Consider the following 27,732-nt stretch of genomic DNA (forward strand, 5'->3'; position numbering starts at 1 on the left):
TTCAAATATTGCTTTTGCTTTGAAAATAAATCTGTTGTATTTTTTTTTTTATGATTTATGATGATTAAATTCATTAAAATTTTCTGAACTGCAAAAAGGTCACCCATCCGTTTTCTTTGCAGACATGCTGGGGCGAGAGGCGGGAAACACCTCGCCATCAACACAGGGAGACAGGCAACCTTTCATGCTTACAGTCACACCTAAGGCCAATTCAGAATCACCAGTTATTACCAGTTAACCTAACATACATGTCTTTGGACTGTGGAAGGAAGCTGGAGTACCCACAGAGGTACAGGTAGAACTCCAAACAGAAGGATCCCCCCACAGGCCGGTGGGTTCAAACACAGGACTCGCTTGCTGTGAGTTTAAAGCTCTATGTTGTCCTTTTTCATGCAAATATTCTACAGCTAAAAGTGGACCAGTGCCTATACTGGGTCACTTCACTGTGCTGGTGGCTGATCATGAAACCTAACCTTGAAACTTTCCTCATATAGAGTGTTCTGTTAATACAAAAATATATTTAATTCATTCTTCAGGTAATACAAGTAATACAAGTCCAAATCAGAACCAGTGAGCCACTTAAGCTTTAGCAGGTGGATTGGAATAATGCCTTTGATGCTGTGGAGGGCTGCAATCAGATCTAACAGCGAGAGGATGACAAGAGGAGATCATTTGTTCAATTTCAGTCACATAGGTTTTGATTTGTGGGGGGAAAATGCTGAAGACACTTTTTGGGAGTTTTTTTGGTTCAGAGGGTTTTTTGCTAGTTCTCTGGAAAGAAAACAAGAGCAATATACTGACTTCACAAAGCTGCAAGACTATTTCTATTGCTAAAAATGTGTCCCACTTGAGGACAGCAGAAAATCTACCACCGCAGAGTACACCCTGTCAGCTATAATCATAAGACGTGCTCACTGGGAGGAGGGACCCCAAATGTTAGCCTGGAAGTAAGCAAGAGCGGGAAGGACAAAGGACAAACTATGACTGTGTGCGCGTGTTAGACCAATTGCTTTAGTCAAAGCAGTGGTTTGATTATTCATCTGCTTTAATGGCAGCGTGCTGGACATTTGGAGCAGAGTGACTCACCCTCACCGATACAGCAAGGACAGATGGGTCTGTGGGTGTATGTATGTGTGTGATTGTTTGGGGAGAGACCCCACTGTGGAGGTCACATAATTTTAAAACAGTAGAAAATTCAAGCGTGTGTTCTTTCCCTCAGCTGTTTTGTTCTATGCTAAGTGTATACTCAGAGTGTAATCAGATGCAGACACAACTAAAGAGTCAGTGTCCTTTATGGCAGCCAAATGAAAAACAAGAAACGTTCCAAACCTTGGAACCTAAAATATTCAGAGAACCAGAAGCTGAACACGACGCTTGTAAACCGGAATAAGTTTCCCCAGCTTCTGCCACTGAAGTTTATTTGTAGCTGTTTATTTGTATCCTAGAGTAACCGTTAATGGGCTTAAACGAGCTGGCACAACACACCTCAGGCTGCACCCGCGTGCTTCCCTCAATCAGCCTCTTATGTAAGATGACATCCAGGGTTCAGAGGTCATGGCAAGTGGGATTAGCAAAGGAGAGCCGGATGGAGAAGAGCACAAGGAGAATGAGGTGTGAGTTGTTCTGTTAGCCTGGCATTACTGCTATTGTTGGGCTCTGGGTGTCAGAGAGACAGGAGTGAAAGAAAGCTGTGAACAGATCACAAATATTAGTGAGACAAAAACAAGAAACAGCTATTTAGGTAAACATGTGTCTACAGACGCAGATGTGCGAGGCTGTAGTGATGCTGTCCCACACAGTGTACAAATAGGTTAGACTGAATTTTAATGACGGCCTGCACAGAGATCTAACTGCAGGAAGCTGCAACAGGACTAAATCCTTTCGCTCTTAGTGACTCAATACTGCCACCTGCTGAATAAAGTTACTCAAGCCTTACAGAAGTTACACTCAGAGGCCACTTTATTAGGTACACCTGTGCAAACTATTGCTGTTTAGTATTTGATTTAAATATATTCAGTTTTATTCATATATAGCACCAATACACAACAACAGTGGCCCCCAAGTTGCTTTATGTTGTAAGGTCAAGACTCTACAATATTAGAGAGAAAACCCCAAGAAAGGTAGGCTGAGGGAGGGGCAGCCATCTGCTGTGAGTATCTGGGGGCTGAGGGGAGACAGGAGAGAAAAGAGAAGACATTACTTTGGTAATTAAGTGGTAATAACGTACTATTTCCACATTATTACCTTCTTGTTTCAATCCTATGTCCCCACTATTTCCACATCTTGTCCAGCTAAGCTATGACTTTTTAATTTTTAATTTTTTTTTAGCTCTGATGAACTTTACACTGCACCTTCACTTTAATGTATTATCATAATATGTCACAAAACAGTCTTTCCATTGCTCCATTCAACCTTTAAGTGTGAGTTTCAGAACTGGTTGAAACAGTTTTCATGTGCCACTGTCACTTTCTGGAAAGACTGCGTGCTGTAATTGCTATTATTTAAACTATATCACATGTCTGTCATTCCTTCCCAAGAGCCATTATTTTATTCCGCCTATGAAAAGAGGCATAGAGGCCATGTTTCTGCTGCAGGGCAAAAGTGTAATTTTCTAGTTTCTTCAATCATTTTAGGAGATTAAAGGACAAACAGTCATTTACTCCACCGCGTTATCATCTGATAGATACATGGGTTTAAAAGTGAGACATAAAAAAATAATACTTGATGTTTAATCGTTCATTCAGTCATCACATTTACACTGATATACAAAACAGTTCATATAAGATCCATGTTACAAATAGTGACTGAACAGGCTCAGGGTGAGGCAGTGCTTAAATTAATGCTCGGCCTATATTCTATCTTTAAAAGTACCGCACCTTCCAAGTAGAAAGACTAGAACGACATAACATCAACAAACAGAACAGCAACAATACTCTCACATATGACGCTCAAAAATATATTTGTAGAACATTTGTTTGCAGACTGCAAGTGAATTGCACATTTTTATGCACATATCAGCATCAACAACAGAAATACATCTTCATTTAATCTCTTTCTTTGCTTTTTTTTTTTTTTTTTACAGTCAACTTACAAAAATCTGACAAAACATATTTACTTTCCTGTAGTCAGAAAAACCTTTGTACGCAGTTTGGGAGTAACTTTGATTTCGCTTTAAACATTATTTGCATTACTTTCAAAAACAACAAATCATTGAAATTAGTTATATGGGACCTCAGAAACAGTGGCTCAGAGTGATCGTAATAATCAGCCTTGTTAATGAGTCATATTTTAAAAGATCCCCACAGTTCCAACAGTAAGGAAAATGAGGACGTATAAGTGAACAGTAAATTATATGTAGGGCACTGCAATCTAATACATTCTTAATTTGATATTTTAGCTATAATATAATGTTGTTTACATGTTCATTTATAATCAGTCACAGCATCTAAATATTTGACATCATAGACTGCTTAAAAAATGCTTTTAATATGCACCCACCTCGGCCTATTAACTCTAAAAAACTGATTGTGGAAGTGCAAGAAATAAAACATTAATAGATGGCAAATGAGGCCTGGCTACGGTGGCTTTTGTCTGATATTTATTAAATACTTTCTTAAGCAGATTGGTTATTTTTTTTTATTTATTTATATATAAACCAGAAAACAGCTTCTTTTCGATTCTCCCCCATTTTCCCCTCTAGTCTTCTTTTTATTTTTACAAAAAAGGAGAAAAAAGTGAAAAAACGAACATCAAAGCAAACATATCGCCATAAAAGAACCACCAGTTGTCTGGAGAAACTAGACATCATGTGAAACGAGTGGCTGCAAAATCAAAGACCTCCAAACAAAAAATAAACTGCTACATAAATCGCTCTGTGCTTCTTCCCCTCCAGCACCTGTTTTTATGAAGCCGATAACAAAGAGACTTTGAGTGTTCATGGAAGCTTTGCAGTGTGTCCTGGTCCTCTCTTAAAGTCACAGACTCGTGGATGTCAGCTGAGCCTGTGGGAAAAACAAAAGACGTACTGCAACTGCACGCTTTCTCTTGTGACCCGAATGCTACAAAATGCGATCAACACGCAAAATCAAGCTGTAACTTTTTACACTGTCCTTGTTTGAAAATGCAGACGTTTTAGCAGGGAATGTCACAGTATAGGTGTCTTTAGGCAACGGTGTGATGGGATTTTCCTCATTGTTCCACTAGATGGCACACCAGCACCATCACACAGCATAACATGTAATAAACCCAGACAGGGTTGGTTGTGACCGTGAGGCAAATGAATCTGTTCTCCATTTTTTCCCCCCATTAATGAAAATATGGCTGAAGTCATGTGGTAAAGAAACCTGCAGCTAACATCGTTGAGTCTGCATATTCTGATGCAAGAGATGTGATTTTGAATGTTAGGATGGACTAAGCGTGCCACCGAAAGGTGTGCCAGACAGCTGGCGGTCCTGTGGATCAGGAGGTGGCAGTGTTATACACTGGTGAATTAGCCAATTGTCTCTGGGCAGAAAAGGCTGGGAGTACAGAGGGACATGGTGAAGGGGGAAAAGGAGCAAAGTGGATGATGTAATCATTTAAAGGAACATTCACCAAAAAATAAAAAAATTAATACAATCAACACATGGTTCAAGTAAAGCTGAAATTATAACATTTGGTTAAGTTTAACTGGATCGTTTTCATGATTGATTACTCATAAAATACAGATCGAGAGAGGCTTTATAACTTAATGTGGCTCTATTATGCTTTTCCTTATGTTCAACCATCTATATACTATATCTATATAATGTGGATTTTCACATTGATTTCAATTCATGTGGTCAGTGTGTGCATGTAATCCGTATAGACCAAAATCAGAGTTTTAGCAATTTAGATTTACATTTCCACAGTTTTATTGATTTATTTACTGTGAGCACAGCAGCCACACCCAGCTGCTGTCTGGACCTTCTGTTTACGAGAAGCAGCCAATCAGAAGAAAGTTGGCCTTTATTCTTTAAGGCCTCTTTAAGATGACCTGAGGGACTGCAGGCCCATTATAAGATAAAATAAAAGATTATTTTAAACTGTAAATTATGCAAAGTTACTCTAGAAGGTTCCAAGAGTCAAATTACTGAGTGGAAAATAACCAGTATATGCCACTTTAAAAAATGTACTTAAATATCAGAATAGTTACTAGTTAGAACTAGTTGACAATCAAATGAACTGAGTACACTGTACAAAGACATAGGTGGCGTTCACATGCTAATGCTTGGATTTAAGACTCTAATAAGCTGAACTGGATAAACAATGTAGTGGGAGTCTTGACCTATTCAGAAACAACAATTTCCTTATAAACACATATTTTGGGATACAAGTAATTAATAAAGACCTATGAAGAACTCTGAAATGGGTCAGCTTGGGTCAGCCCATAGACCACATGGGTGAACTACACAAACATAGACACGTGCAGTTAGTGTAAAATAATTCACAGTAGACGTTCACCCTGCAAAACTGAAACACAAATGTATGGTCTTAGCTGGTCTAATAGTAGACACACTCATGCAATCAAACACACACGTCGGGCATTCATATCTTGTGGGGACATCTAACTGACATAATGCTTTCCCTTACCCTAACGCTAACCATGAAAAATGAATGCCTAACCATAACCCAACTGTACTTGTGGGGACCAGGATTTTGGTTCCCATAAGGGCTGTTGGTCCCCACAAATATATGAATACACACACACACACACACACACACACACACACACACACACACACACACACATCCCACATCCATATTATGTTTCAGATGTTTGCATGAAAAGTGGGTTGGCATATATGGGGAAATTAGCTATTTATTTCTGAACAAAGTTGAGTATAGTTGCACATTTTATAAATAGTGGTCTATGGGGACTGACTTGCTTTTGGGGCCACCCTCCAGCTTCCATGAACAGCATTTTTTGACACGTTTCCACGCTGGGTATATTGTACCACCCACAAAAACACAATACTAAGTATGTGCTAGGTTTGGTGTCAACTCTTATTAGGCTAGTTTAGGCTGCTCCCTTATATGCAAGGTGTCACCACAGCCCATAATGGGTTTGATCAAACCGGGAGATCCTTTGCTTGTTAGGTCATGTGCAAGGTGATGTAGGTCCAAGGTGTGACAGTAGTTCTGGCCTTAAAAATGAAAGAACCTTTTTAAAAGAGTTCAGCTACAGAGCCTCATGTAGCCTGTCAAAGAGCATGTTTTTGCAAACTCAATCAAATATATGTACAAATGCTATGAGGCCCTAGGATCTGCCTTGTTTGCATATGACCTCAGCTCCAACGCCTTAGGCTAAACAGAAACACCATCCATTATGAGGGGCGGTTAACCAGCTCTCTCCCAAATTACAGTGCCTGTGGGTTCCCATTTTACTGATTTAGCGGTTGTGTGGTTCCCCATCTCATGTTACTGACTGTTATAGTAAGACATACTCACGCAGGCTGTCCTCCCCTTGTAAAAAGTGAGCAAGGCATTTGTTGGCCATTTAACAGGCACCAAGCAGGCACCAAGCTAAACACATTTAAAGATCAGCGACAGGGTCTTTTTATCTCATTTTCTTTCCTGCAAAAGCACATTTCATTTTTAACTAATACCGAATATACTGATCCGATCTGAGCGATGAAGTTCCACAGCTGCTTCATATATACAGTCCCAGGCTTCTCAGCTGAGATCTGACCACATCCTCTGACGAATGAAGGTGGAACATTTTACCACCCTGACCAAGAGGCAACTGCACAACAGGCACAGAACATTTCCTGGGCATGTACTAGATAATTGTAGGGACTGTTGTCGCTGCATGTCTCGCTGTGGCCTGATGGTGATTGGCAGCTGTGGAGAGGTATCCAGATGACACCTTAGTTATGGAGTTGACCCTGCTTTTAACCTGCTGGCACACCACCTGTCTTCACCCGACTCTGCCCACTTCCTCTCTCAGACTCTGAACTAATTCAGACAACATTTGCCCATGCACCTTGTGCTCCACTCCTCCACACCCGCCTCCACAGAGACATCTGCCCTTTTTTAATACTGACCTTTGACCACTTGGCCTAAAGATAAGTTAACCTCTGCCACCGATGGCCTGTTTAGTTAGTGCACATGTGCACAGTTTCTGAACCTGTGCACGTGTGCACTAAGTGTGTGTTTCTCTCCGTTGAACAATTGAGTTTCACACCAAAACTATTAAATGTAAAGAGCCAGAGCTCTGAATGAAAAAGAGAATTTTGTGAAAGGAACAAGTCTTGTATGAAGTGTGAATGGCTCTAATACCATTTCTCTCTCTCTCTCCCGACTTCTTGCCAGCACCAGTCAAGGGATTTTCCTTCCCACCCTCTCCTCCTGGAACACTATTTCCGGATTGTGTTGTGAGTTTACTTAGTTCGCAGAGCACCAGGGAATGACAAGCCATGGAAAACTGAGTGTGGCGATGTGGTTGGGCAGTGAGGAGGGAAAGACAGAGAAAGGGAACGTAGTGTGTGTGCGTGTGTGTGTATGTGTGGGAGCTGGGCAGAGAGAGGGCAAGACTTAGCTGAATCGTCAGAGACAAGCCCAAGCAACAGCCCTCACCAAAATAGCACAAGCAAGAATCTCTGTGGGTAACATAAATTTGAGCATGATGAGTGTAATCAAACTGAGAAGGGTTAGACATGCGGCATAAACTATCTTCACGACCATGTGATCTTGAGGATTTCTTTGTCACAACTGTGTGCTCGCCTCCGTACTGCCTGCTTGCCAGTCTGTTTGTTTTTCTGGCTGTCTGTGCTTCACCCAGAACATCTGAGCACACAACTATGTTTCTGCAGTCAAAGCCCCGGCTCGGGCTATTAGTGACCTGTTTACCTTTTGACATTTCCATTGCTGATAAAAGCTAACGCTCTGTGATAGGCGTAATTGTCAAAGTAGCTATACCAACTTAAGAGGCCTCTGACCTTCAAGCAACATGCTCTATCCTCGTTAGATGATCAAACAGGATTAAATCCATTCACTAAGCTCATCTTTGTTTTCACTCCAGGGGGTTTTACAGGAAGAGTGGGACCACATGAGCGAGGCGCATCTCAGCTGCCTAACATCCCACCAAATTTCACCGTAATATTTATCACTAAACAAATTAAGCTAACAAATCCATTAACGGATCTTTTTCCAAATTTTTAAAGGAACAAAATCAGCATACAGGCAGCGGCAGAGTAGTAAAATATTCTCACGGGACACTTTCCAAAGATCAAATTATCTTGTTGTGCAGCATAACCAGCGTGAGTGCTGCTGATTTGAGCTCAGCATGTTAACACGGTCACTACAACAGACGCAACATGCATAGGTGTAGCGCATGAGATTTTTGTGCTCAACTGTCATCTTAAGCTGTTTTCACACATGTGCAAACTTTTCCAGACATTACCTTGCAGAGGTCCGTGTGTGGATGCAAATTGGACACTGAATGGTTTTTAATCTTAAAGCTCCCCAAAAAAATAAGATTTGTGTTATGTCCAGTTATGCACATGTGTAAATACACTGAAGGTCATTTTTACAGAAACATGTCCAGCTCCTTCATCCGAAACAAACAAAGAGTACTGATCGTAGTGCAAACACATTTGAAGAGGACAGTGTCCCGAAGTCATTTTATTTTGAGGGGGTTAGCATTTAAATATTTGCTAAATAGCACTAAATTCAAAATGCAGGCTGTTGGGAATTATTTCCCAGGTATTTGGATCGTAAAAAATGTACTGAATGAATTAATAATTAATTAATACTGATGAAAAAAGTCAGCAGGCTTTATGATGGCATACAAATTTACCAAATTCCTCCATACATCGTGACATAGTTGATGCAGGATAGCAATCTAACTGCAAAATGACATGAGGACTCAGCAACCTTGCTTTTATATGGAAATATAACCACAACACAACCAGCTGGCAACCAGTTGAGTTGACTCCCAAACAAGTTGCCCACAATAGCACGGACGGATTGAAACATGTTGGCTATTTTTCGGGAATCATATGTTAGACAGAAATTGTTTAGATAAAAAAAACTATGTAATCATGGGGCAGTCATCAAACAACAACTAGTTTCTCCTAAGTACAGGAATTGTATCATCCTATTTCTTCTCTCATATGACCGAGTCATTAGAAAATTTCCCAGAATGTAATGTAACTGTTTGTATTGTTGCACTTATATTTCTTTTTTTTCTTAACAGTTAATATGACTACACTTAATCTGCAAAGCTACAACTCCCTGTGTAATTTGACTTTTTTCTATAAAACTCGTCAAAACCAGATGAGTTAAACAGTCTTTGGCATCATTTTTCTGGGTTACCACGACAATTTCACCTTGTGCAGTCAGCACTTTTAGAGTACAGTCATCTCTTGCACAGAATCTCCTGTGCCGACATGGAGAGTGTGGTGAAAAGGCCACAGACGCAAGCGTGAAGTGGAACGATGACAGTAGTAATTTACGTTAAATGTTATGACAACAAATGTAATCAGTATTTTGGAACACACAGTGTGGGTACAAGCTGTATTACTGATGTAAATTTGTGTTGTGTGTGGGTGGGAGGAAGTTTATGTGCCATAAATCATGTGGAGCATATTCAAATTGTTGCAGGGAGACTTGGAGGTTTCATAGACCAGGGTAATGTGACTCCTGGCGATTTTTGTTCTTTCATGACTGAGAATATTTTGTTCTGTTCTAAACCGAGTGAAATGTTTTGACTACACCAAAAGGAGATAAAAGGGGGCTGGGGTCACGTAATGGAATCTGATAAGGCTGGATTTATCTACGTGGTTAAACAGATTTAACATAACCAATTGAAATAGTTTTAAAGACCTACTTTAGTTTGCTGTACACTTGATCTTTTTAGAAGCAGTCTAATTCTATTAGCAGGGAAAATTAGGACTGATAATGCCACTCTTTACCTTCTGGGACATACATCCCAACCTTTGGCCTTAAAGCACCAAATGAAATTCCAAAGCATGACTCAGAAAATGAATTTACTTGCTGTCCTTTTGGCTCAAGGCTGTGCCATTTACACAGGTGCTAATGTTTGCGCAGGAGTTGTGTAGTTGTCGATTCTTCTGTCCTATCCTCTTATTGTTATGGCTCCCCGTCGAGTTCTTAACACATGCTGAAATAACTTCCTTAAAGCCTGTGTAAGCACATACCACTTAAGGTATTTGTATGAGAGTTTGTGCACGTGTGTGTGTGTGTGTGTGTGTGTGTGTGTGTGTGTGTGTGTGTGTGTGTGTGTGTGTGTGTGTGTGTGTGTGTGTACTGGCTAAAAGGAAAGGGGGCAATTTGCGTGCCGGACAGGGGTGGTTTGTTTTGTCAGCAAAATGTCAATCTGTCTTTGCAAGGTTATCCCATATGATCTTCCTAAATGCACAGTGTTTGGCTGTCCATCTGGTTGGCTGTTGAGCGCTCAAACTCCCCCATTAACACCCACCAGTGCTAGCCCATGTCTGGAGGTCCTGGCTTTTACCTCCCACCGAGAGGATATGAAAAGACCGACAAAGCTTTCCATTCTGTTCTTTTACTGTCAGATTTTTGGATCAGTGTAATCCTCAAATGGCTGCAACACGTGTACAGTGGTTTGGTTGCTCCCTAACAACTAACTTGACAACTAAACAATGCAACGGTTCTGAAAAGGGACACTCAGAAGAAGAATTTTGCACGTCCAGAAAAGATCTGGACTCTCCTGCGTTTGCACACACTCACGCAGCCAGGCAATGGCCCAACATCCCCTAAAAAAGCACATAAAACCAGATCCATCCCCTGTCCAGACTGCCTTGGGCTCCCCTAAGTTATTCAGCGTGTGCAAATGAAAGATGTGTCTTGGAACGGTGCGAGCCTCTAGGCAGAGCAGAACCTAGCTTCGCACACAGATACACACAGCAGCCCTCTGGACAAGTTTGGCACCCACACCAGCAACTGTGGGCCAAAACTCATGTTGCGTGCTAACTCGCTCCCTCCCCCATCCCCTCATGCTATCCCGCTCTGCAATTATATGCTACGCTCCCACCCAAACATGCAAGAATAGGCCTTCTCAGTCAACAGACAAACCGAGTCATTCTGTCCTCAAACCATGACATCATGACCATTTGACTTCAGCGTGAAATTCAAGCTTAATTTAACTTTGTCAGGGAAAGGGAAAAAAAAGAAGTGGTGTGTGTTACACTGGCAGACGTGCTGCAGTGGTGTGAACAGTAACTTTATGCAATTCTGGGAAGGCAATGCTAATTTATTCTCTACAATGAGGAATATGTGACTCATGGTAACCTCAGAAATCATGGATTTACTGTCTCAGGCATGCATCAGAATACAGCAGAAAAATACTCAACAAAACTCCAGCACGGGCATATTCTGAATCACTGCCTTAGTACCAACAAAACAATAATTTGGAGTGACTGTGTCGACGAATGCAGCAATTCATTAAACGTTTAGTGGTGGAGGTCATACTGTTTAAAATAGTTTTTTTTTTTTTATTAATAATGCAATGGCAGGAATAACAATTGTTAATAAAAATCCTTCCATCTCAGTAATCACATTAAACAAGCGTGTGTCAACTTTGGTTCAAATTAATGTCAGTGGCTTCCAGCTGAAGTTTGTTGGGGTCTACACGCCCGAGAAGCACCTATCAAACTGCTGACAGCTATTGTGTGAGACACACCTCATTTTCCAAATCTGCCTCGCAACAGTGTCCTCTCCTCTGTCCTTGCCGCTCTGGGAGGGGTTCTTAATAGTGTGTGTGAGCACTTGCATGTGCATGTATATATGACAGAACCAACCGCAGGCACCTCAGCCCAGTCTTTACAACAAAGAGGTCTGGTGGTTTTCACAGCAGCCCCACTTGCTCTCCCACACACTCATAAATAACTATACAGATTCTCTGCCCTGCCCAGGGGGAGAAAAGGAGAGAAAAGAGCCATTTAGGCAGCTCCTCTCCTCTCATGCCTTCTAACTGACCCTTTCTAAGGGTCAATCAGTCCCATCACAGCTCCTTATTTTGACCCCTTCCCAACCCTCTCTCCTTGCTGACACTAACCTGAATCGTCCCAGGAGCTGTGCTATCAAGAGAATCCACTTAGGAGGCTTCGGTCATTGTGAAGGGGTCTTTAAGACTTTGGACGGCATAACACCTCACAAGCGCTCAGTCCCTTGAGCATGTGAGATGGCAGCAAGGGTCAGAGGTGAAGGTCGCAATATGGGAGGAGGGGAATAAATCCTGTAGCATGGATGACAATAGCTGCAATCCCTGCTGACAATGATGCCATTGTAGACTACGGGTTGCTTAGTGTGTCCTGGAGCTGTGCCTAATAGAGTTATAGTGCTGATGTGATGGCTGTGTAGCCAAGTAGACTAGTGTCCCTTTATACAAGGGGGGAAACTGCCCAGGAGCTTGAAAGAGGTCTCAGCTTCTCCATTTTGCCTTGCATGAAAGCCTCGGATTGTGTGTGTTTGCATGTGTCTGTGTGTGTGTGTGTGTGTGTGTGTGTGTGTGTGTGTGTGTGTGTGTGTGTGTGTGTGTGTGTGAGTGAGTGAGTGAGTGAGAGAGAGAGATAGAGATAGATAGATAGAGAGAGAGAGAGAGAGAGAGAGAGAGAGAGAGAGAGAGAGAGGGAGAGAGAGGTTTCCAGCTATACCATTTGGTCACTGACACACATGACTCCTATTTAAAGAGCTAGATTTGACACAAATCATCACAGAAATTCTGCTGCTTAAGCTGAGGGCTGACTACAACATGACTTTTCTGTGCACAAACCAATTTGTCACACACTGTATCAAAATATAATATCATCTTTGTTTGCAGAGCTGTGAGTTTTAGAATTTACTTTCCAAGTAAAATGGAAAGGACATTCATGTCAGTTATTACTAACTGAACATCATTGGTTTTCGGAGTATTCGTCAGGCAAAACAAGCAATTTAATGCTTCTTCAAGAACATCAAGGAATTTGAATATTAATGACACCTGTTGCCACTTCAGTTTGGGAGAAGAGCAACTGTAGTCAACATCCTGTTGCTCGAGTTTGTACACAGATAATCTAGGAGAGTCATTCCTATGACTCCCATTGTACAGAAATTGGCTGCAATTCAGCTGGGGGTGCATTAGAGATCACTCGTGAATTAGTCCTCTGTGAATGGAGCTAAACTGCTAAAATAATTATTTACACCTGTCTCTGGACAAGAAACAAAAAAACCCATCAGATTATCTGGCACCGCTCATGCTTTCACTCCATGTGGGAACCGTCATTTGCCAAAACAGTGAGGAGAGCTAGGCCTCCATGAGACTGTCCTGCATATGTTGCAATACTGTGTTTATGTTGTGTATCTATATCACACTCTGTTTATTGAACTGGACTTACTGAGAGACCACTGTATATACACTGCATACCAGATATGACTATAAAGACTACAAAGTTGATTTGTACGTGACAAAGTAGTACACTATCCAGCCTGGCCTTGCACGCTTCATGGCTAGTACTGCAAAAAGGGAAAAGGCTAGCTGTAACTTGTTTATACAGTGCTTTGAAAAACTATTCTCCCCCTTTGTGAGTTCCTATTTTTTTCATATTAGTCACACTTCCATGTTTCAGATCATGAAAGTAATATGAATGTCTAATATTAGACAAAGATAAATAACTAAATATAAAATGCAGTTTTTAAATGATGATTTCATTATTTAAGGGAAAAGAGATAACCAAATCTACCTGCCCCCGTGTGAAAAAAGTAATTATCGCCTAACCCTAATAACTGGTTGTGGCAGCAAGAACTGCCACCAAGCAGTCAATCAACTGGCAGTGAGTCATTCACATTCACATGTGAATGAATTTTGGCCCACTCTTCTCTGCAGAATTTTTTTTAAATCCAGTTATATTGGAGGCCTTTCCAGCATAAACAAACTTTTTAAGGTCATGCCAAACCATCTCAATCTGATTTAAGTCCTGGCTTTGACTAGACCACTCCAAAACTCTGATGGATGCTGTTTTTGTCCTGTCTGTTTCCTATTGTTGAATCATGAACTCTGACCTTAACCGAAGCCAGCGAGGCCTGGATGGAAAATAATAACAAATGTTGGAGGGAGTAAATACTTTTTCACTATGATGTTCAACATATAATATGAGCTGATAAAGTATTTTTTTAAAGTCAGCATGATGAGCTTGGTCATTTATAAATTAGCCAAACTTCTTCACTTAACATTATTTTGCTACATTAGATAACATCTAGCTGGTTTGCGTGGTAATCAGCCAAAAGAAAGACACAGTATGTTTTCCATAAACATCTATGGGTCTTTTTGCAACCAAGGCATCACATCCTGGCCATTAAGAAGAATGCAGGTTTAAGCACCTCTATGTTAGCTTTGCTTTTCAGACCCAGAAGCTACATTCACATTTTATACTGCACATGGTTTAATCTAGGTAATGTTAGTCCTATTTCCGGGGAAAAGTGCTAACTAACATAGCAGCTTGCTGGCTAACCATATCTTGATTCCTTGCCAACGCTGCCTCAAGCGAACTGCTGGTTGAACCAACATCTTTTTCTGTTGCTTTGTCTTTATATGGACTTTGTGTTTCACTGGGCGCTAAATGTATGTCATTATTAGTGATTATTGGACTCTATTGCTAAGATAACTTTAGCTAATGTTGCTTACTGTTGATTATTCCATTACAGATTAACTTGGAAATCCAAATTACCTAGTTTTCAATTGTAATGTTAATCTAGAGTGGCTCCTCAACTCGGATTTCCTACTCAAAAAGTGGGAGCAACCCCACCAACCAAGAGTTAACAATCTAAAATTGTGGCAGTGAATATAAACAGTAGTAAAACTGTAAAACTTAAAGTTAAACTGACCAAGCTCTATCCATAAATGTGTTGTAGCTGTGTTTTTGATAGTGATACATGAATGGCTCTAACTCAGAACCAAAGCAAGGCCTGTTTTTTCTTGCTTTTCCCACTTTACTACTGGAATGCACTAACTCAAGAGTGATATCACTCGGGAGTTCTGAAATCTGACTTCCAACATATCTGAAAAACAATATTACTGGATGTGGAATAGAGGCACTGAGGAGTAAGTTACATACGTAAGAATTGTGTTGTTCACATTGGAAACTGTTCACAGAATATTATAGGCAACTGAATAAGTCACAGAAAGTCTAACTTTAAACATTGTTTTACAATTATTTTTCAGCTTGACAGTAATGACAAAAAGTACATGAAAGGTTGTTTTTCTGTATTTCTGATATTTGAAACACTTGGGAAAAAAAGTGATCATCATCTTATTCAGCAACAAAATTTTGTTACTTGCAGCCCAATTACCTACATGGATCCATACCTATACTTATATGATAGAAGGACAAGAAATGACAGCATGTCATGGATTCATTTGGCATTAGGGTTTCATCTCCAGTCTTGATTTGGCTCACCACAGAGCCGGGGAAAGCCTCAGCTCAGAGAAACAGAATCAATCAATCAATCAATCAAAGCTTTATTCGTCACATGCAGGTTGCCCTGCAGTGAAATGGGACACCCCCCCCCCCCCCCCCCCCCCCGACCTTACACATATAGCACAAACATTACATGGGGATACAGGTCGGAGATTGGTAGAATCAGAGAAAAAAACATTGAAATGTACACTACAGTGGGGAAAGTACAAGAGGAAAAAGAGACCCCTACTCATGCTGCTGATACCACTGAATAGTCATCTTCTGCATAAGTAAGACACCGAACTAGCAGATATTATGAGGTGACATGCCACAAGGACCTCAGTTGTCACCTCGGTTAATAAGATTAGGCTCTGACGGTATGGAGTGACAGATGATGAGAGGTAGGCATGACCTCTAGGAGATAATTCAGAGGACGGAGAAAGAGAGGGGCAGCACTGGAGCATTTGGAAAAATGATATGTCCGTTTTCCTGATGTCTATAGTAACAGTAGCCTCCAATTTAACATTCCATCCATCAAACACTGGTTTTATTTTTTTCCTCTTTTTTCCTCTTTTTGGCTTCTCTTTGACCTCCCTAAAAGAACAAGCTATGTTTCCCAGGGCCCAGCTATTTGAAGCTCATAGTTTTGGTCATCCAAGGTTTTTCTGTTCCAACTCAAGCCGTTCAGACACTGTCCCCACTTACATTTCCTCAATGGCAGGGTCCTGGGGTCCAGACCATAGCCGCCCTACACTCTGCCCACAGTTGAGTTGCCTCTGGCAGGACTGCTGCGTGCTTTGTGTGCTGGTTCTGGCTGCGGATCAGGGAAATCCCACAGTCTCTCCATGGTGAATATCGTACGCCCTGCCAAGGCCATTATGCATCCCTTCAATGGCCGTGAATAGTAGCACACTACAGTACAGAAGGTTTAAGAGAAGTGCAGTTTGCTCAGGGCTACAGTGCAAGACCATGACACAGATACTGACACTGGTGAACTGAACTAAGAAATGATTTCTCCATACTGTGTCAGCCCACACTGCACTATAGAGGAATATAAAAAAACATCTGATTAATAACGTTCCTTAACAAAGTCTAAACAATCATTATTCTAAAAAAACACGAGATTATTCCACTAAGTCCAGTATTGCTTGTTTGACTTATTGTGGCTGAGTGAATACCAGCAGGAGGACTATCATGTAAACACTTAACACTCTTAAATATGGGGATTGACACTCATTTCATAATTTCCCTAGAGTTAACATATAGCGCACCATAATCACACTGATCTAACAATCTCTATGAGACCAAACCAATCATATTTCCCAATCTCCTGGGTTCCAGTTAACAGCTGCAATAAAATATATGTTGTTTTCACCTTGTGAGTCTGTGATCACTTTTACATATAAACTGTGAAAAATGTAAGATAATCACATGGGACATTTCCTGCACTCACTTTTATGCACGTGTAGAGGACACAAGAGATCACTAGAAATTCTCTGGTTTAGGGAGCACACATCACACTTCACTGGGTTGCTTTGAATTAGTCACGTGGGCACAACTGGACATCACACAGAGTTTGTACCGGGCCACGTTTGAATTTATTGGTGGTCCAACTCATTAGTGCTAAGTACTCGTGTAATAAATGTAGGGATGACTGCATATGGATCTGGAGGCATTGCAACTGGTGTGATCGATTCATAAAATTGTCTCTAGTTTATTTACATTTCTTTTCCTGTCAGAAATTAAAAACTATAATTTAGCTGACACCCACTTTCCTTACTGCTTAAAATGGACTTTCTCTTGTTTGTCAGATTAGTGTCAAAATTTAAACCTAACAAAATAAAACTTGAGCTGTTTTCTGCACAGAGAAACATCTGCCTATTAATTTAAAGCTCGTGCACAGTGTTTCCCAGCACTACCACAATCTGGTGGCATACTGCAGTGGTGGATATCAAGATGAGTCACATCAGCTAGCAGGCAGCTGGCAGGCTTGCAGTATCAGCCTATCCTGTTAATCTTCCGATTAGTCTTCACTGATCCCATCAGGACTGCCTGGATCTGGGGTGCAGAGCCTAAAGGTTTATCCCACAGGACAGCCCTCCCTCTCCCTGATCATTACACGTACACACAACGAATGCAACTGACGCACAGGGAACACACAGCATAACCTAATTAGTTCAACTTTTTCTAATGCTGATCAAGAAGCAACACATCCGCAACACAGAGCCCAGAGACCCACTGTCCCCCTGCTAACATATCTGGAGCTCCAGCTGTCTTCTGTTTCAGGAGGGTGGTGGCTGTGAAATGTGTCACAGAGGTCAGACCCTGAAGTTAAAGGGGGCAAATTCTGTGCTCTTCTGACACTGTGGTAGTGGGAGTGGGGGGGAAGGGGAAGCAGCCGAGTAGTACGCCATGACAAACTTCAAGGCTTCTTCAAGTATGGGGGCACCGGGAGCACACAAACACTCAGACATGTGTGAGCACCCAGTTACATAGCTGCTGTACGGTGGATGTAAGGCCTGAGAAACATGCCAACATCCCACAGACATCAATCAGAAAGTTAAACTCAGATTCAGTGCAACAAGCAAATTACAGACTAATGTGAATTTTATTATACAAGTTAATAATCTCAATTTGTGTTTGCTTAAATGACCCACATCCACCTATAATCGTGCTTTTTGTTGTCTTAACAAGGTTGATCATGGCAGCTAGTTCAGTGTTTCTTGGGTAAAGACTGGATACAGGAAAGAATCAACTTACTGATGGGAAAAAGGAATGCTGGAGGCAATTACCTCCCCTGACTTTCTAAACTTGGGTCAAAAGGGGAGTGGCTATAAACGCCTGGACACCAACAGAGGCAGACCTCTGACCAAGCGGGCCTTGTTTCACTCTCTCTCTCTCTCTCTCTCTCTGTAGCCACTAAGTTCAACTGGTGGAAGAGGCCATGGCTGTTTAAATTTACAGCACAATGTCATTCTGTGTCATGAGCAAACTACAATGTGTGTATTCATCCACTCCGAACACATAAGAGGACAGTACTGTTAATACTCTGGCCATTTTTAGCATATGAGGCAAGAAATAGCAAAATGTGTCACTGTAAAATAACCACTTCTTTCAGACCTAAAGTGTACAGGTGGTTACACACCTGCTATCTTTAACTGGATGATCTCACAGCAGCAGTAATTATGAGCGGTGTCAGCCAAGATGCCATTTACTGTTGCTGAACGTGTCTGGCAAGCTCAACAAGAATATAATACTTACTTGCCAACTAGGAAACTACAAAAGGTGTTTTAGCCAACCAAGTTTAATTATGCTAAAACCTGTAACAGGACATTGTTTTCTTAGAATGTGTTCACTTATCAATAAACTGGAGCAACCATAATGGCTGAAACTGCTCTAATTCTTGATTGCTTAAAAGATACACGTTAAATATTTTCATTTCGTAATTTTAACTTTAAAAAAAAATCCATTCATGTACAGCAAAGGATTTTTCAGCTGTTAGGGCAAAGCTTGAAGAGATCTGAATGAAACGGTCTGGAATGTACTATTACACTTTTAGGGGTTCGTGGATGTTATGTGGAAAACGCCATATATCTGCTTACACAATTTACTTATTTAAGTGCATATATGTTCATTTTCATTTAAAACGCTTACTTTTAAATAATTACGTAGGATACATTTCAATAGCTCCTTTTTGTACACGACACAGGATCCCAACAAGAAAAAGAACACCCCTACTGTGGTAGCAGCTTGGACTGTACCAAGATGATGTTACGAACAGCCCTTTAAAGTCGCTCCACTTCCCAGATGAACTAGAGCGCCGCCACACAGTGAGAAGGCACGGACTGACAATCTATTATGTCTGAAAATGGTCTCTGTTTAGAAAGGCGATTTAAGAACACTAAATTTTTGACTGTGGGATGCTTATGGACGCGGAATCCAAGGAGTTATCTTTTTATTCACTTAAATGTAGGACGTGGCGTCTGCGAATACTCTTAAGTAGCCTAGCTTAAATTAGGTTAAAAGAAACGTGCATTTTTATTATTATTATTATTTTGCTCAGACTTGCGAAGACAACAGCGGCAACCTGGACTACTCTAGTGAAACAGGAATGATTTATCCTCCCGAAGGTTTATTCTACATCGAAATGGACCAAGCACCAGGTAAGTTAGGGTTAAAACCAGCCATTATCTGATCTGCGGGGGGTCGGGGAGCGTTTTATCAATGCCCGCTTTCTTCTTCTTTTTTTCTTATCGGTTAATATCTGTTAGTAAAGCTGACATCTGAGAAAATGCTGTGCAGGTGTCGGCAAAGCGTTGCAATGGTCAGGTCCTCAGTGCTGCGCTCTCCCAGTGGCATTGCCCAGGCATGCATAGCGCAATTCACTTGGCAATTACGTAATACCTTTCGGAGAACCAGGCGCAGTGGCTTGCCTCTTTTCTTTTGTCTCGGCACATATGGCAAACTTTGACAGGGATGCACGGCGGCTTTGCGTTGTCCCACTAAACCTAAACGACACGAACCTAAACGACACGTACCCAAACGTGTGCGGCAGAGGAAAGAGTGCATTTTATAGAGAATATAGTCGCGAGTGCGTTAATGAACGACCGCTTTGTTCTCCACTGCAGCCAGCCGTGGTTAATTTGCTCGCTAGCTCAGAAAGTAGGCTACAGGCAGCTCGTCTCATGACTTAGCTCCGATAAACTCGCCTGCAGCTTATTTTGTAGCCTGTTTTGCTTTTGCGTTGTTACTGCGCCGAAAACGTTTAGCGAATGTGCTGTAGCCGATTTGAGTTATGTTAATTGAATTTGGCCAATTGATTAGTAAAAAAAACTGCGTCAGAGTCCTTAGCCTTAATACATTTATTTAATTTACGAATAGCTATACTAAGTGGGCTACAGTTAATTAAGTAGCTTGCAGGAGAGGTTTATGAGAGCTGAAAATCTGTGACGACAATACAGGGTGTAGGAAGCACAACAAAAATGAAAACAGTGGGTCAGCCAGTTTGTGTTGTGTGCGTTTCAGACTTTTAATTTGGCATCTTTTTTTAAATAATTTCTTGCATGCATTGCTAGTGCATGTACTAGTGCAAGCATGTGGCGTTTGGAAGCCGGTGGAGTGTTTTTTGGCAGGACTCCGTGGAAGGAAGAGGAGGGGGGAAAGGTGTGCAGACTTAAATTTTTTTGCAGAGTTCAGGAGCCGCAGCGTTTCACTGAACTGCTGCACCTGTCTTTTGTTTATTTTTGAGGTCAGGAGGAGGGGGGGTGGAAGGTGAGCGGATGGTGGGAGAAAGCCACACTTTCCCCTGTGTGAGGGTGCTCTTGTATTCTCCCTAACTGCCTCGTGAAAGGCACTTTTGTCCTGCAGTGAAATATATCGCCCTTCACTCCTCTTGATGCGGTTTCCCCTCGTTTTTCATTTTTAAGGAAAACGCTTAGTCTTCAAGCCAGAGTCACGGATCCCCCCCCTCCCTCTTCCTCCCTTCAGGGTTGATGGAAAACTTATGATCTCTAAGCTCGCAATGGTTATAAAATGAAAAGGGTGGTCCAAGAGACTCAAAATATAATTTATAGCCTATTAAATGCCAGTCATGCAATTCAGGACAGTGCCAGAGGCAAACTTTAGAGAATGGACTTTATTTTATTTCACAAGAGTTGGATACTGGTTAGTGTATAATGGATTTTATAATTAAAGTATTTGGAATAATTAATTAAAAAAAACAAATTTAATAGTTAACTCATAAGCTACATTTCTATTTTTAGTAATGACAGCACTGAAGATCTTGGTAATGATTTGGCAACTTGGAAACTTGCCCGGGCATGTTCTCAGATCTTGTCAGGCTTCATCAAGCAAGGGTGTTACAAACTGTGTGTGCCTCATTTGCTGGCTGGATGGATGGGGAGGGGGGGGTCATAATATTGAAGGGGTCGTGTTTACAGTAACTGCTTAAGTAGATCTTGTGGCAGATTATTGTGTTAAATTCTCTAAGAAAAGAGGGGAAAATTTGCATTTCATTCCATCCTCGTTTTGTCTTTCGCATGCAGCTCTCCCTCCCAGGTCAACAAAGCCACCATCTTCCACCATGAACAGCAACTGCCTTTCGCCTCCTGCGCATTCGCTACAGGACGCTGAATGGTACTGGGGTGACATAACAAGGTAAAGGATTAGAACATCCGCAGTCCTTCAGCAAATATCCCATCCTTTCAAAGGTCTCGTGTGATGTTTTGATTGTTAAACATATTGGCACGTTGAATTCCGTTAAGCATTAACTGACTTCCCACAGGGAGGAGGTAAACGAGAAGCTCCGAGACACACCTGATGGCTCCTTTCTGGTGCGCGATGCATCCACAAAGCTGCAGGGAGACTTTACGCTGACATTAAGGTAAGATGAAGAGAAGAGGAGCACAGTGATTCCAAGCGCAGCGCTAAAAGAAAATATTAATGGTGAGGTTTAAATTGTATTTTGCACTGATCTAATTTTTTTCTCTACTCAAATTTTTAGAAAAGACGGGCACAACAAGCTGATCAAGATTTACCACCGTGACGGGAAGTATGGCTTCTCAGACCCTCTCACATTCACGTCGGTGGTGGAGCTCATTTGGTACTATGAGCACCATCCGTTGGTGGAATATAATGCCTCACTGGATCTGATGCTTACCCATCCTGTGTCCCGTTTCCAGCAGGTTCGTGAGTAAATACAAATGTATTTCTTTTTACTTAAACACAAGAATACGCGTCGTCTAAGCAAATGAAATTTCTGCGTTTAGGTGAAAGAGGACAGTGTGGATGTGACTGGAAGAAAGCTTAAGGAGGTCCACAGTCAGTACCAAGAGAAATCAAAGGAGTTTGATCGTCTCTACGAAGCCTTCACAAAGACCTCACAGGTTAAAAATGCAGCCTTTTTAAAATAAAATAAATCTTTTCTTAATGGTCTGATTTACTTTTAACAAATGCCTGAGTCTTTTCTGAATGGATATACTCTGTATGACACAGGAGATCCAGATGAAGCGCACGGCGATAGAGGCTTTTAATGAGACTATGATGATCTTTGAGGAGCAGTGTCGTGAGCAGGAGTGCTACGGAGAAGAGTTTGAGAGAAGCAGCCATTTGGAGGGAATTGACAAAGATTTGGAGAGGTACTTCATTGCACAGTGGCCGGGGGGGGGGGCTCTTAAAATGTGGGTGCATTTTGCACATAAACCCCTAAACTCTGGTCACACCTGTGACCTGTCCTTTCCCTCATCAGCTTTCTGATACACTACGAGAAGCTGAAGTGCCGTCTCGCAGAGATCTATGACAGCAAAATTCATTTAGAGGAAGACTTGAGGACGCAGGTGGAGGATTACAGAGAGACGGACAGGAAGATTAACAACCTGCGGCCAGACCTCATCCAGCTACGTATCATGAGAGACCAGTACCTCAAGTAAGTGGCATCAGAATATTGTTTTGTGGCATTTGTGGTAACAATCATTAGGGATTATAATGTTTAGGTTTTCTTCTTGCAGCTGGCTTAATCACAAAGGCGTACGGCAGAAACGCATAAATGATTGGCTGGGGGCACATAACGACAGCCTTGATGAGTAAGTTTAAACACATTCTTTATTTTAATATAAAAACATTAATTTTAATAAATATAACTTGTTAATGGAAGACAGAATTGAAAGAGACATGACAACCACCCTCTTTCTTTCAGTACGTATGTGCTAAAGGGAGATGAGAAGAATTTGCCACATCAGGATGAGACGAGCTGGTTTGTTGGTGAACTGAGTCGGACGCAGGCAGAGGAGATGCTTCAAGGCAAAGTCCCTGGAACATTTCTGATCCGCGAGAGCAGCAAACAGGGATGTTACGCCTGCTCCGTTGTGTAAGTCCAGCATTTTGGCCCCAAAAAATGGAATCTGTTTGAGATGCTTGTTGCTCTTGATTTGATCACATGACACTTACAGATGTCCTTCTTTCCGTTAAAGCGTAAACGAAGAAGTCAAGCATTGCATGATCTACAGCACACCGCACGGATACGGCTTTGCCGAGCCCTATGATGTCCACTGTTCACTGAAAGACCTTGTCCTGCACTATCGCCTGCACTCATTAGTGCAACACAATGACGCCCTGGATGTGCGGCTGTCACATCCGGTGCACGCCAAAGCTGCAGCCACACCTTCACAGCACGCAGAGGAACAACACAAACTGATACAGACTCCAAAACACACGTCGGGGATGGCCCCTGCCGCTCCGGAGATGTAATCCAGTGGTGACAGACAAAAGGACATGTTTACTGCGAGAGACTGCATCAGGGTGCATTGTATAGAATTTTTTTTTTTTTTGCACTACAGTGATTCCAACTGTTTTATGAATGGGATTTCACAGAAGTGGAACCGCAACTTGAATGTCAGCTTGAATTATTTTTTTTTATTTTTTTTAAGACTGTTTTAAGCTTTCAGCTTTTTTTTTTTTTTTTTTTTTTTTTTTTTTTTTTTTTTTTTTTTTTTTTTTTTTGTACTTCATTTATTGCCATTTGTTTAACACACACCTTTTGGGTAGGGGTGCTGACCACCTGAGATCTACTCACTGACGTCAGGTGCTGCACTTTTTCTTTAAGCCAAGAATTCACATTGCTAGAGATGTTTTGAGTTAAACTGTTCAGTTTTTAAAATTGGATTAAATATTGGATTATTACTACAAAGTGCTTTTGTGGGGGTGGGGTGGGGGAATGGTGTAAACATGTAGTTTCATCCAGGTGGTTTGGAGGGCCAAGTAATTTTTTTTTCTTTCTTTCTTTTTTTTTTTTTTAAATAAACTGACATTCATATACAGTGGATAATTATGTAGCATTAACATCCTGTAGAATACCATAGTAAGAGCATATACCCATTGACCAAAACACTAAATATTGAGCAGAACTACATCCCTGTTTAGTCCAGTAATTGCATTTGGGCAAGGGTAGGGCAGTTTATGTACACCTGCTGATCAAAACGTAATCTGAAGTACTGTATGTTATATTCTGTTACTCAAAGAAGTATAAGCTTTTTGTATTCTATATATATTTTTTCTATAAACATGCCACAAGATGAAAGTGCAATCCAACAGTATTTCTATTGTTGCAATGTATGATGACGGTGGTGGTGGTGGTGGTGAAGGTATTGTTGTTGCAAGAGGTTGACATTTGCCACAAAAATGCACTCTTTAGTGGCCTCCAATGTTTGTGTGAACTGCCAGAGGTCCGGAAGTATCCTGCCTCAATTACTTGAACTGTGGCATTGCTTGAGCTATGAATGTTTTTTTCCATGACATGCAGCCTACATAGCTTAAGAGGAAAGGAATCCATGTTGAACTTGGCACATTTTTCGAGTTTGAGGACAATAGACGCTCTGTACAGAGACATAATAAAAGTGTATTTCTAAAGGTTGCTTTATGGAAGTAGGTTGTTTAAGCCTCTTAAAATAATCAAACTTCACTGGGGGACTGAGGAAATTCCTCAGGTGACGCTAAGCAATGTGAGATCCTGACCTTTTTCTTGCTGAAAGACAATAAACTGATGATGGTTTTGTCAACTAATTCGAGTCTGTTGCTAACACTGTTCAAGAAACACTTTTTAAAAATTATTATTATTCACATTAATCATAAAAAGGTTGAAGGCAGCTTTGTTATTTTTCTAAGTGCTGTTAAAGTTCCAGTGACCAAAACTATGCTTAACACTAACTTACGTTGGGTTTACAGTCTTTACTGAAGCCGTGGTAGTCCAATGAGCTTATCTTTGAGTTTGCCAAGGTGGGAGACAGCGAGGGCACTGGAGGACACGCTGCAGACAGATGGGAGAGAAAGGAAGCGATAAAGACAATAGCAGGATGTGCGCAGGCTCTTCCGTACTCAGCCTGACTGCCGTTGAGTCACTCCAAAAAAATTTTTTAGGAACATGCTTTGCATGGCTCTCACATGCATTTTCAAATTTTTGATCCTTCTGTAAAGGAAAAAAAAGGAAATTAACATTTGGTACTTGAGAGCAGCTTGGGTTTTTTTCCTTCTAGGTTTATCACACAGTCGGCATCACCCCTGTCTGACAATTACACTGAATTTGCTAATTTCACCAGTGCAAAATCCTCAGAAAAACACATGTATTGCCACTGGGGTGTATGATGATAATGTTGACCCTGGATGACACCACCACTGGCCACCTGTGTGACCACAGCAACAGGTGGCCTCTTTCAACCATCACAGAAGGTCTGTGTTAGGTAAGGATTAATGAGGTGCAGAGGGCAGGGATGTACTGGGGGAGAGTTCCAGGCCACGGATTACTACCTCTTACCCGTGTCAGCATGGAGAGTGGGTGGACACGCAGTATGCAAACCTGGCTAGGACTCACCAGACGCAGTGTAGCTAGATAGATAGCACCACAGCCCTCGAATGGTAAGAGTCACATCATGTCTCATTCACTCCAATTTATTATTTTTTTTCACCAATTGCATATCATGGAGCCTTGCTACCATTCCTGAAATTTAGCAACATACCTGTGGCATAGAGATATAGCAGCACAGAAGTTTGAATTGCATTTTCAAAATTTAAGTTGTTTAAAAAACAAGAACATATTTGTGGATTATTCACCAACAAATTGGTAGATTTTGGATAGGTTAACTGATGTTAGATTAAATCACAAAAACTCATATTAGCAACCAAGAACAATTGTTGAGTAATTGCAAATGACTTTATCTTAATGTTATTTCATCCAGCATTATGAAATCAAGCTCCAAAACTTGACTTTTGCAGGGTCGGTCAAGTGAAATATTACCTAAATATAACAATTCTATTTATTTTTGTTTATATAGTGCCAAATCATAAGGCAGTCACCTCAAGGCGCTTTCAACAAATGTATTCACGGTGGGAATTACCTAATGTTATAAAATAACAATTGCATAACATAAATGAGAAACTATTCTAAATGCCTAAATAAATGCATTTGATTGTATTATCTATGTTATATTAATCCTGTATTGTGGAATCAGTATATATTGATTGCACAAATTCAAGTGACACTTGACACACTTTAACATCAGCAGCTAATTATCTCCAATAACTTGAGCTGGGTAATAAAAACTACACCTCATCTGATGATGCATTTACCTAAATAAAGATTTAGCCTGAAGACTGGGCTTTTACATCTTTCCCCGCTTCTTACTTTTGTCATAACCCGAACATTAGGCTTTGCAGTGCTCTGGTCTTTGTTTGTAGCGCTGCCTCTCTATATTCACATATATTCCAAGTGGCCGCTAAGCACTTCCGTAGTCTTACTATTCGAGGGCTCTGGATAGGACAGAGTGTACCAATGAGTCACCCTCAGGCGGCTGCTTGAGTGTCCCAAAGACAGGGAGAGGGTGGGAAGAAAAATATGTGGGGCAGGAAGGAGAGGGGAGAAAGTGCAGGGCCTATTTCTCTCACTGCTGGTTATTAAAATGAAGGCTTGAAAGGTCAAGCTGGGCCTTTTCTACATTTTCTTTGCACATAAAATACACTGCCACATGGCTATGACCCCAAAACTATAAGCTTTTATAGCAGTTTGGCTATCACTGCTAACATCTACTTTCGCCTGGCTTCCAGCTATAAGAGTTGAACGTATGTAAAAACCCAGCCCCCCCTACATATTTTTACTCAGAGGCCCTCTCCCTCCACTTTTTTTTCTTGTCAGCACACCTCAGTGCTACAACTCGCTTACTAGTTCTCAATTTAAATAAGTCCCGACTGGAGTAGAGGGGGGGTAGCAGAACGAATTACCTTTGGAGTCACGCCTAAAACACACACACCATCAACTGTCTTGCAGGCTTTCAGAAAAAAAAGGTTTTCGCTTTCAGTTTGCAGCAGCCAATCGCGTCGCTCCTCTCCTCTGTCTCCGTCCGATTCCACGGTTTCACGCTACGCGATCAGCCAATGGCAGTCCGAGACCAGCCCCAGGTTAGCCAATCAGCAGTCAGTTGCTATGTTGGAAGCAGAATCGATAAGAGGGATTTTTTCCCCCTCTCTGTTTTTTTTTTTTACAAGCTCACAATATAGCTGGCTTATAGGCTGAAGGCAGGAGATCCTGTTGCCTGCCAACAAGCATGTAGGCAACAGACTGAACCATTAAACACCATGCAGACACATTTCCTTTGATACCGCCACAAATAACAGCTTAGATGTCACTATGCTGTGTATGTGTCTGTACACACACACATACATCTCAGGAAGAAAGTTAACAGGTTGGATTCCCGACCCCCACTGAGCTGTTGAAGTCATGGAAAAGAAAATTGTTTGAGCCTGGGCGAATTAT

At 41.3% G+C, this 27,732-nt stretch overlaps 1 protein-coding gene and 1 long non-coding RNA gene across 2 annotated transcripts; one reads left to right on the plus strand and one right to left on the minus strand.

The window, feature by feature from the left end:
• Positions 1–3,216: 3,216 nt before the first annotated feature.
• On the minus strand, positions 3,217–27,241 carry LOC146648481 (uncharacterized). The gene is made up of 3 exons (XR_014908493.1): positions 27,201–27,241; positions 25,142–25,236; positions 3,217–4,001 (listed from the first exon to the last, which is right to left on the minus strand). It is a non-coding gene; the product is annotated as an uncharacterized LOC146648481 (long non-coding RNA).
• Positions 19,256–24,234, plus strand: LOC146648482 (phosphatidylinositol 3-kinase regulatory subunit gamma-like). Its single transcript, XM_085389404.1, has 10 exons — positions 19,256–19,600; positions 21,482–21,593; positions 21,721–21,819; positions 21,940–22,120; positions 22,205–22,321; positions 22,431–22,573; positions 22,684–22,860; positions 22,943–23,017; positions 23,131–23,301; positions 23,405–24,234. Exons 1-10 carry the CDS (start codon positions 19,549–19,551, stop codon positions 23,679–23,681), a joined length of 1,404 nt encoding a protein of 467 aa, XP_085245530.1. The 5' UTR covers positions 19,256–19,548; the 3' UTR covers positions 23,682–24,234.
• Positions 27,242–27,732: the final 491 nt, after the last annotated feature.

The sequence above is a fragment of the Rhamphochromis longiceps genome, linkage group LG18 (assembly GCF_057381845.1).
Source record: "Rhamphochromis longiceps isolate RC_006_pf linkage group LG18, R_longiceps_female_GT1.1, whole genome shotgun sequence".
NCBI lineage: Eukaryota > Metazoa > Chordata > Actinopteri > Cichliformes > Cichlidae > Rhamphochromis > Rhamphochromis longiceps.

What these genes read in the sequence shown, in the direction of transcription:
- LOC146648482 (XM_085389404.1), top strand. Translation starts at nt 19,549, where the DNA reads ATGATTTATCCTCCCGAAGGTTTATTCTACATCGAAATGGACCAAGCA. An exon ending in TACTGGGGTGACATAACAAG is followed by an intron (nt 21,594 to 21,720) that starts GTAAAGGATTAG and finishes GACTTCCCACAG; the next exon opens with GGAGGAGGTAAACGAGAAGC. An exon ending in ATGAGAGACCAGTACCTCAA is followed by an intron (nt 22,861 to 22,942) that starts GTAAGTGGCATC and finishes TTCTTCTTGCAG; the next exon opens with CTGGCTTAATCACAAAGGCG.